Raw genomic sequence first — 11,488 nt, 5'->3', positions numbered from 1 at the left:
TTACTGCTCCTAAGAGCCTAGGGAACTTCAGGACTCCTTTGTGGATTTGGAACACTATTCTTTAGAGTTCTCTACATCATCTGGGAGGCTGATAATGGGAGCATCTGTTAGGCGATTGAACAGGTAATATCTGGTGCAGTATAAGGGTGAGGAGCCTTCAGGCTAGCTTGCAGATAAGGATTTGGGAAAGCTGGGAAGATCCGAGTTATCAGAGTATGGGTAGGAAGCTTTGTCATATGTTCCAATCTACCAAGGCATAGATTTTCACCATAGGTGGGATGCTATAGGGTTAGACTGCTAATCTCTATTCCTATATAGATTCAAGCAGCCTCTAACAAGTCTAAAGCTATATTCTAGGACCTGTTCCTCCTGATCCAGTCCCCTGGAGTTTGGTCTCAATCTACAATTGAGGGGCCCTGTGGCACTGTTGCTTGGCAATATGCTAAACAGAGAGCTTTGGTGACTTAACAGTGGTATTAACATAACCACAACGGCCACTGCCATCATGACCTTCTCGGAAAGCAGCCACCTGTCTCGCCCCTGCCTTTGTCTGACTGCCAACCTAAGGCATGTGCCTACGCAGGAGTGATGACATTTTGGCTCTACTTTCAAAGATTTTTTTCTTTCTCATGTGTTATTTCTAAAGATAACAAAGGTCAAAAGGCATTCCAGCATTTTCTGGTCTCTCATAAGCTTCTGGTCAATATTTAATCTGGTTTATGGATTTTTTAAGGTTTTCTAGATGCCTTCTTGAGCCTGCTTGTGGCCACCCACAGACACTTGTAAGGAGGAAAGAAGTCAGCCTGGAAGAGAAAATCTCAAATAAGGGATTAGAGACCAGAATCTAAGGAGCAACTGCTACATCCAGAAGACAAGGTAAAAGGCCCTGAAGATACTTCTACTCAGAGGTCTGCCATGGCCTCTCTTGGTGTACAACTTGTGGGCTACATCCTAGGCCTTCTGGGACTTTTGGGCACATTGGTTGCCATGCTGCTCCCCAGTTGGCGAATAAGTTCTTATGTTGGTGCCAGCATCGTAACAGCAGTCGGCTTCTCCAAGGGCCTTTGGATGGAATGTGCCACACACAGCACAGGCATCACTCAGTGTGACATCTACAGTACCCTTCTAGGCCTGCCCGCTGACATCCAGGCTGCCCAGGCCATGATGGTCACATCCAGTGCATTCTCTTCACTGGCCTGCATGATCTCTGTGGTGGGGATGAGATGCACAGTGTTCTGCAAGGAATCTCAAGCCAAAGACAGAGTCGCAGTGGTGGGTGGAGTTTTCTTCATCCTTGGAGGCCTCCTGGGCTTCATCCCTGTTGCCTGGAATCTTCATGGGATCCTGCGAGACTTCTACTCACCATTGGTGCCTGACAGCATGAAATACGAAATTGGAGAGGCTCTTTACTTGGGCATTATTTCTTCCCTGTTCTCTCTGGTAGCTGGAATCATCCTCTGCTTTTCCTGCTCAACCCGGGGAAATCGCAACAACTACTATGATGGTTATCAGGCACAGCCTCTTGCCACCAGGAGCTCTCCAAGGCCTGGTCAACAACCCAAAGCCAAGAGTGAGTTCAACTCCTACAGCCTGACAGGGTATGTGTGAAGAAACAGGGGCCAGTGCTGGGGAGGGGTGTGGCTGGGTCTGTGAAAACCAGTGGACAGCACCTCCAGGGCCACAGGTGAGGGACATTGCCTACTGGATCATGTCAGAAGGTGTTGCTGAGAATAGACTGACTATGGCCATTGGATCCAGTGAAGGCAGACATGGGAGCTGGGATGACAGTTTCCAGGTTGAATTGTCAAGGATATTGGCTGAACCAGTCTTTCTATTCCCCTCACCTTGCCCCCATGCCCTGAGTCTTTAACTTTAACCCCCAGATCTTACCTTCCAACTTTGGCCAGGCCGCAGAGGCTCCCTTGTCTCCTTTTGTGTACCTCAAAATCCACTCACAAACCCACTAGTCACATCTCATGGACTGACCTTTTCTATGATCAAAGACTTTCCCTCTGGCTGAGGTTGGCTCTTAGCTCATTGCTGGAGGACAGGGAGAAGAAACAGTGGTGGCTTTTATGATCATGATTCTGAGCTCTTTCTTAAGCCTCCCTCCAAAGAAATTGATCTGCCACTAATAGGCCCAGGAATCTTCCTTCCACTCTTGTTTTTATTGCAGAGTGTCCAGTCTAATTTGTTCATGAACTGAAAGAAAACCATCGTATGGTATCCAGGGAACAAAAAGCAACTAGGTGTAGGATGGTAGCAAAAGAAGGCAGCCTGGGACCAAACCAGGGTCCAGAACCCTTTCCCAGGGCATGTCTCAAAATTCCTTCACTCTCACGGGTCAGGTATTGAACCTACATCTAGAGGAAAGCACAAGGCAAGAAGATATTGTGGAAAGCTCAAAGCAGCAGCAGACTTGGACTCCACTGAGAAACTGCCTGAGAAGGTGTAGTTCCAACTTGCACCGAAGTCTGGGGTTCCGGAATTGGTCTCCTCTATAAACCACAAGGCTAAGAGCCCCTGATAATGGTTTTCCTTAGGAACAATCACCCCATTTTTCTAGAACTAGTCCTTGGCTGTTGGATTACAACATGGGAACTGTGGAGGACTGAGGACAATATACTCCTTTGACCCTGACCAAAACAATATGAATTTTGTGATCTAAGAAGCTGGGTGGACATATGTGGTGGATCCAGTGGGTTTTTCTACTCTTCCAAAGAGTCCTCCCAGGGGTCTTTAGACCTAATGACAAATCAGCCTGAAAGGCTGAGATCAAGCCCTACCAACAGAGCACTGCAGAGCCTGTGAAAAAGTGAAGTACCAGATGGATCCCTGGTCAATTTTCATATTCCTCTCATCATCCATCACAAGATATCAGAGGGGACCTAAGGGTTCTGGTGTGGAACATCCATGCCCCAGGCACTGTGTACATGATCTGAATGATAGCTGCAGCCTAGGATTTCAATTGAAGTGGGAAAGTAGAGAACAGATCTTGAGCAACAGTTCCATCTCAAAAGTCTGAGCCGACTACATTTCCCTTGGAGTAGGAGTGAGGGGCATAAACCAGGGACATTTTTCCTCACCAGCCTAATAGAACCAGCTTTTGAAGATACCCAGCATACCTCCAAAACTCAGTACCTGCAAAAGGGGCCCATTCTCTGAGGTCCCTCTGATGTGCCTTGCACATTTCCACCCTTGTGTTTTTGTTCAAGCTGTTCTCCTAATCTGGAAGTCCATTTCCCCTAGCCAAGTCTTCCCCATGCTTGGAGATCTTGTTCAGCACCACCTCCTTCACTGAGCCTTCTCTGATCACTCCATCCCTCTCCCTCCAATCCTCAATGCATAAATTGTTTCTTAATGCTTATCATACACAATTTTTGATCAATAGTTCTGTGTTTGTGTGTCCGCCAGATCTCAAATGCCCATTATAAACACTTGGAGGATATGTGCTTCATCTTAGAACTATCTGTATACCACAGAATATCTGTCAGAGTGCCAGGCACACAATTGGTGATCAATAAACACTTGATTGAGTAATTGTTTCATTGATTAAAAGGGGCTCAGACAGCATGTGTTTGAAAAGAATTGGGCTGAGGGGAGGGTGTCATCTGGTCTTTCTTCCTATCAGGTGGATAGAAAATTCTATATTTTACTGTATACAATTAAAAGCATAGTCATAACCCCCTCAGTAAACTCTTCATCCTGCCCAGTACTCCTCCCTTTTTGGAAAAAGTATTTCATTGAGGTTATTTACTAAATACCTATGTGTTTATGAGGAAGGTAAAGCAGATCTGATCATCTTTTGGCAGGTGTGAAAACTAGATTTTAGCAGGTCCTGGTGGTACTGCCCAGTCACCAACTAGTATACTGATGATGCAACAATATTCACAACCAATAGAAAGACCATATGAGTGGTCTCCACACAACCTAAAGAAGGTAACATGGGAGCATGCAGGTTGTCCATTAGGTGATGTCAAAAAACATCAATTCATCAAGCGTACAGTATGGAACTGCCTGCTGTCTCCTGCTATGTCTAGGCACAGCCAGCTGTTCCACCAGAGGAATACCAGGTTTACATTCAAATAAGATATAACATCTTAGTTCCAATTCCCTAACCCTGGAAGTGTGAGTCTATGAGCCCAATGGTTTGGTCTCACTAGCAATTAACAAAGGTTAATTTATAAGGGTATTGACCAAGATAACACTGACAATGACAAAGCCCTATGAGATTCAGCCTAAGCAGCCCCTAAACCTAGCACACAGAAGCAGTTATTTCAGACACTTACCCTTGCACTTCTGGTGCAGAAGCTAGGACCCAGCAATCAAGCTCATTTAGGAGGAGTGGCAGGGAATGGGAGAGCTCTCTGGACAGAAGCTTCACAAAAGAAGTCTTGTCTCTGGTCTGGCACCAAGAACCCCAGGGTGATTGTGTGGTGAGGAGGGGTCACTGAAAGTGGAAAGACAGGATAACCTTGCTCATTCTGCTGTGCTGAGTGGGCAGATGTCTGGTATGGGTTCTGAGGATCAATCACCTGGCAGCCAAAACACCTTAAGATTTCCTGACTTGATTGTATCCTCAAAATCCCTTAGAGAAGTAGGTTTTTCCACAGGAGACAAATGAAGGACTAAAGAAGTTAAGTAAAAGCCCTCAAGTTAGAGTAAGTCTGGACATGAGCTTGGAGACACTTCCCATGGCAAAGTGGATTTGGGATTCTCAGAAATCATGAGGACCAATTGCTGTTTAAATGTCCCTTTCCCTGTCTGTCACTGCAATAGAAGAGCCTGTGAGGAAGTTAGGGGACAGAGCTTCCCACTTGTCTTAGAATGAAGCTGTCATTTGTTAACTGGAAAGTCTCAATGGAAGGAATCAGAAATTCACTCGGCTAAGGCAGACAAATGAGTCACTGATCCTTACTCTAGTTTCCTAGAAACCTCCTGAGTCTCAGTCCAAGTTGAACCGTTTTCATCTCCCTCCATTGCCTTCTGTCATAAAGTAATTTAGATTAACCATAGACCTGGGGGATAGTGAAGGCCATTGTGTTTATGCTCCCACTTCATGGCTCTGACCCTTGCACAAGGAGAGATGTTTCTGCCTTCCTTCATTCCTCTGATAATAGCATGACTCATGTTTTCCCCCTTTGGGGCCCAAGTGACCACTGCTAAGTGATCATTAATGGAAGTAGGGAGACTGAAACTTGCTTCTCAGTGGCAAGACAAGCTCCACTGTTCTGAAAGATCTTTGTCCAGCCAATCAGACACTCAACCTGCCATCTAACTGTCCAGTCAGCCAGACCACACCAACTGAACAATTGCTCTGTGTTAGGCAATGTAACGTAAGAGCTAATGAGGGTGATAAGTGCGAACTGTGCATTGGATAAGTTGACAGCTAATCTAGGGGAGAAAAGCCATATACCCCGACCATAGTACAAAATGAGAGATGGAAAAGAAATTAATGTAGAGGTGTCAGATAGTGAGAAAAACATTTATGTAAACTCCCTTAAATCTCAATAAATATGAAATAAGAACCTAGAACCTGTAGATCTTGGGGAGGGGAGGAAAATCAAAGGAAAGTGCTCCTGGGTACTGACGGAGTATGGAAAATTGATCAACAGAATGAAGAATAGTGCCATGGAGGAAATGTCTCACAGGACACCCAAGTGGCTCTAAGAGAGGATGTGACCCTGGTTCTCCTTGCCTTGGACAGTTCTTCAAAAACTACTGGGGCACTTGAAGCTAAAGGAAGGCAAATGATGCCTTGCAGGATCAATTGTTCCTTCCATTTTGTTTTGGGCTCATAAACTTTCATGCCTAGGCTGTCCACTCTAGGACACAAAGGCCCTCAGGCTGGGAAGTATATGTGCTCCTCCACATCTGACTGAAGCCTGGCCTTCACCCACCTGCTCAAGCAGTTTCTGGCTTTGATAAAAATTCTGTTATCTGGGGCTGGGAAGGTGGCTCAGTGGTAGAGTGCTTGCCTTGCATGCATGAGGCCCTGGGTTCAATTCCTCAGCACCACATAAGCAGAAAAACCTGGAAGTGGCGCTGTGGCTCAAGTGGTTGAGTGCTGACTTTGAGCTGAAGAGTTCAGGGACAGCGTCCAGGCCCAGAGTTCAGGCCCCATGACCGACAAAAATAAATAAATAAATAAAATTCTGTTATCTGCAGGGAAAAGAACCTCAAACACGAAGTCCAACAAGTTATTACTCTGATGCCATTGAAATGGCAGTTCCCTAGATGCTGTGGTGTGATCATTGATGAAAGATTAACAGGCAGTTATCAGGCACAATGATATCAAGGCTATAATCTGACCATCCTTTCCCATCTACAACCCACCAGTTTCTTTGGAATTGCACTGGGGAAGCGTTGGTTAACCCTAATCAATAATTCTAGTCCTCACTGCCTCAGTTGATGACCAGAAGTATCTCAGGGCTTGAAAAAGCAGGAAACCACCATACGAAAATGTCCCTTTTAAAAGACAGTCACTGCTTTCCTGTCAACCCTGAAGTCCTATACTTCCACAAGGGCACACTAGCCAATTTGCATGTCACCTCCTAGGAGGGCTTTGAAGAAATTTCTGTTGCAAACATTCATAAACTTGTAAAGATTGCACTGCAATAGCTTTAAAAATAAGGTAGGGAGCATGATGAGATGTGACACTAGATGATAAGTGCTGTGGCAAGCACAACAGCATTTGAGTGGAAACTCCTGCTGGCCAACAGCACTTTCAGCTCGGGGATATTTTAAGTTGTTACAAGGCCAGTCACCCTCAAATGTGCACAAGGAAGATGTTCGTTGAAGTTTCTTTGCCTCAGTTTGTTGCTGGAACTTCCCAGGGGGATGCAAGAGGGCAAATCAGGATTGTTTGATATTGAAAAGGCATTACTCCTTTCATTTAAAGCAGGTGTAGGGAACGCCCAGTCTCCTTCAAAATCAGGTTATGTGACAGGACAGATATGTATGTTTCTTATCTGCTACCTGCAGCCCATCTGCCTGCATCGATTATTTTACATGGCCCATAATGATATTATAACATCTAAATGGCTCTTGGCAGACAAAAAGTTCATCATTCCTGGACTTTAAAGGCATAGAAGGCCTTCATTTAAAAATCAAACATATTTTTGGGGAAGAGAAACACATGCAGCTACAGATTAGCTACTGACACCAGGATTTGAACTTTTTCTTGGTTTAGTTCTAAAGAAGCTAGAAAAGATACATCCGATGGATTTAAAAATCTAGAATAGATTGGCACTAGTGTCTCACACCTGTAGTCCTAGCTACTGAAGAAGCTGAAATTTTAGGATCACGATTCAAAGCCAGTTTGGGCAGAGAAGTATGTGAGACTCTTATCTCCAACTAACCAGCAAAAAAAAGCCAAGGGGCTGGGAAGGTGGCTCAGTGGTAGAGTGCTTGCCTTGCAAGCCTGAGACCCTGGGTTTGATTCCTCAGCACCATATAAGCAAAAAGAAAAAAGCCGGAAGTGGCGCTGTGGCTCAAGTGGTAGAGCGCTAGCCTTGAGCTGAAGAGCTGAGGGACAGCGCTCAGGCCCAGAGTTCAGGCTCCACGACCCCCACCCCAAAAAAAACAAAAGCCAGAAGTGGAGCTGTGGCTCAAGTAGTAGAGCACTAGCCTCAAGTGAAAAATCTTAGGGATAGTGCACAGGCCCTGAATTAAAGTTTTAGGACACATGCACACACAGCTAGAATAGCAATTCAAACAACAGACACTGGAATTTTGGGAAGGATAGGACTTCTCTGGGTAACCTATGCACCTTTCAAACAGATATGTCAATAGCTTCCCAAACATGGAGACAAGGTAGAAATCAAAAAGAAGGTAGACAGGATGAGAAACGGGGTGCCACCCTCCCATTCGCAATTCCAGAGGCATTTTGTGTGGTTAATTTTACTCCTGAGTGTATAATAATAAACCAGTTATGTTCTCAAGTGTCACTTTCTATTCCCCTAGAGACTTGCCCAACTCAGCACTGTCTGGGGAGGGGGTTCAAAGGAGCCAGTGAGAACAACTCAGGGCAGAGGACAACAAGTCCAAGACCTCCTGGAGTGTAAGAATAGGATCCCAATGACTGTTTTCATATCAGGAAAGCTGCCAAGCAACAGCCGGAGTGAAAAACTCAGTCAAGAGGAAATGAATTTCCACATTGTTTGGACGGATATTCGTTACATAAGTCAACGATTTCCCGATCATGAGGGCAGTTAAACATTGTGTGGGACTGTGGAACACTCTTCCTTGGAAATTCCTACTAGTGTGGGATGGCTTTAGCATTTTCCTATCAAAAGGAAGAAGCCTAGCTCTGTACAATGTAACTGACGTAGAGTTTGGGTTTTCCAGTTGGATTTTGCCTTGGCACTTTGGGAGAGCCACTTCCATTCTCTTACATAAAATGGGATATTACCTGCCTCTCAGTAATAGTCATGGTGTACAGTAAACTCTAACAAATGGGTAACCATTATTATCTAATACACTAGTAACCTAAGTGTTACTCACACCATCTTTGGAGCACAGGGGAAGATAACTAGATGTATTTTCATTTTCTACCATGGATCAGAATCTAAAGTTAGTAAAGGAATTTACTTTCTCTAACACTTCTCAAGATTTCCCCCTAATGTATAAATTCAAGGTCCTTAGACCTTGGAAAGATTTCTACTCATAAGATTCTATTTACATTGTGGAGGGGAAGGGAAAAACAAATCATTTAAATAGGGATACAGGTGGACCCATTGCAACAATGAGATGTACAAGCCGTTATGTCAAAAAACGAACTTTACAACTTTGTCTGGGGGGGGGGGGTGGAGATATGGGTGGGGGTGCGGGATATGGGAAGGGATAGGAAGGGGAAACAAAGGAGGAGGCAACAATGCTTGATAAGAAATGTACTCATTATCTTGCCCATGTAGTTGTAACTCCTCTGTATGGTATTTTTATAATAAAAAATTTAAGAAAATAATTTTAACAAAAAAATATTCTATTTACAGAAAGAAGCTAGAGAGAAAAAGTAGACTTGAGAAGATGGAAGAAAAGAGGATGGCTTTTACCCTCACCCAGATCTCTAAGAATCTAGAATGAGACAAAATCATGATTCACCATGTCCCAAGTGCTAGAAGCAAAGTTCAGTCCAAGGGAATTGCAGTGGGGTCACTTTCTAAACTTGGGAACTAACAAAGAAATTTCCACAGCCACTTGGCTAACTGGCAACCTCGAAAAGCTGCACTGTTAAGCAGATTAAGCATAACCTGCTAGCACTGCCTACAGGTTTATTATGTTCTTTGTGCTCTAGGTAAGAAGCATAGACAGTTCACTCCTTCTCAAGTACTACACGGTGTTCTGCATTTACACCCACTGTCTTAGTCTTGTGAGCTTTTTTACACCATTCTCCGTAACTGTAACACTCTCTTCTCACACCACTTCCTATCCAATTCTTCTAGGATTACAGGGTACATCTGGAAGACCAAGACCTTTGGGGGAACACTTTCCCAGCTCTTGCCTGATATTACCTTGTCTACCCTTGAGAACCTAATGGAAAGATGCATGGAATGTGTTTGGCATGTAGAAAACATCCAAAACAATTGCACTCTTTTACAGAAAATTGGATTGGGGATGTCTGATGAATTCACATCTAAACTTTGGGTAACAAGACAAATTGCTTCTACAGATTCGTTTGTTCATTTGCCTTTGGAGGTAAGGTGTGACACAGAAATGAAGGGACAACGTGAACAGATGCAGCAGTGATATTCACTGGACACTATGTTGAAAATGAACTATATAACTTAACTTGTGGGTGGAGATGGGAGGGAAAAATTGGGAGAAAGTGAGGGAAGGGGTGATACTGTCCAAAAAGAAATGTACTCTTTACTGGACTTAAGTAACTGTAACCCCTCAGTACATCACCTTTATAATAACTAAAAAATTAGGCTGAGGGTATAGCTAAGTGATAGCATATGAGTTTAGAGGGTGCAAAACCCTAGGCTCAATCCCCAATACTAAAACAATGAAAACAAATGTTTTTCACAACTCACTCATTGACTAAAACTTTCACATACCCAAGACTAAGTCAGTTCTTTCAGACCCATCCAAACATGGGTCTTGACTTTTGATTCACAAAGTATGATTCCTGATATAATGTTAGGTCAGTCATTGTCAAAAAGTATGTCAGCTTTGGGCAAGAAATAACACTTGGCTTAGCCTGAGCTTACACTCAGCAATCCAGAACAAACTCTTATGTGTCACTCCTAATGCAGAACTACAGAAAGGTTTCATTTAGAGCACGGAATTCTGAAACACAGTTCTATCTGGAGACTGAATTTAAGAACTAAAAACCCAAAAATCAGGCCTCTGACTTTAAACAGAGCAGATAATTTGCAATTACTGACCATGGGAAAGCAAACCTACCTGCCCCCTGGTGCCACAAGTACTCTGGTCTAGTCCTCTTCAGGTGCTACTTGTTTTTCTGACAGGGATGTACTGACCTCCATATTTGTGCCAGGAACTTGTTTCTTTGAGCTTTGTTCTGTCCATCCCTTGAAGATCTCTCTTCTTTCTTCAATTGAAACAAAGCATCATCACTCATGGAAAAGTATCTTTTTGTCTAGCTTTAGTTCTTATTCTCAAGATCTTGGTCTCTACAAACTTCTCCAGGCTATATTTTGTAGTACTTAGCATTTAAACTTTGCATGCTAGGGAGGCCTCTTTTTTATACTATTTGGAATGTCTATGTAAACAACTCTTATTCTTTTTTGTCCTTTTTTAAATTTTTGTCGGTTGTGGGGCTTGAACTCTGGGCCTGGGTAGTCCCTCAGCTCTTCAGCTCAAGTCAAGCACTCTACCACTTGAGCCACAGTGCCACTTCTGGTTTTCTGGTGGTTAATTGGAGAAAAGTTTGATGGACTTTCCTGCCTGGGCTGACTTTGAACTGCGATCCTCAGATCTCAGCTTCCTGAGTAGCTAGGATTACAGGCATGAGACAGCTGGACCTGGCTCCTTTTTGTCCTTTGACAGCCTAATTATTTATGTGAAAAATTAGCAAAAGAGAAACCTAGGCCACTCACTGACAGTGACCACCCCCCTAACCTGCAGCACTGTCTCAGTATTTCATTTTCAGAGTTTAATGCCCAGGATGAGATACCTCCCTTGTACTATATTTACCCAACTCTTTTAACACATTACTGAGATGGAGAAATAAAACATAATTCCCATCACCAATTCAATCATTAACAATCCTTTTTGTTGAGTACTTAACTCTATCTCAGGGACTTCAAGCAGCAGCAGCAGGATGCAGAAGTTGGGGTTGGAAAAGAGGCATGGACCTTTCCCTCATGGAGCTTATTACTCAGGGAGGCAAACAAGGGACTACATGAGTTGTGGTCCCCACTGTGTATCACACTGCACAGAGTAGGTACCCAATAAATATTTCAGACAGTGAAAGCAAGCAACCTGGTATGTAATAAATTGTGAGAAGTGTCATGAATTGGAA

At 43.8% G+C, this 11,488-nt stretch overlaps 1 protein-coding gene across 1 annotated transcript; it reads left to right on the top strand.

Moving 5' to 3' along the window:
• Positions 1–728: 728 nt before the first annotated feature.
• Cldn2 (claudin 2) lies at positions 729–9,099 on the top strand. Its single transcript, XM_042690052.1, has 2 exons — positions 729–1,598; positions 8,994–9,099. Exons 1-2 carry the CDS (start codon positions 916–918, stop codon positions 9,082–9,084), a joined length of 774 nt encoding a protein of 257 aa, XP_042545986.1. The 5' UTR covers positions 729–915; the 3' UTR covers positions 9,085–9,099.
• Positions 9,100–11,488: the final 2,389 nt, after the last annotated feature.

The sequence above is a fragment of the Dipodomys spectabilis genome, unplaced genomic scaffold (assembly GCF_019054845.1).
Source record: "Dipodomys spectabilis isolate Male_0828 unplaced genomic scaffold, ASM1905484v1 ptg000132l, whole genome shotgun sequence".
Classification (NCBI taxonomy): domain Eukaryota; kingdom Metazoa; phylum Chordata; class Mammalia; order Rodentia; family Heteromyidae; genus Dipodomys; species Dipodomys spectabilis.
This window is presented reverse-complemented; position numbering and strand designations above follow the sequence as displayed.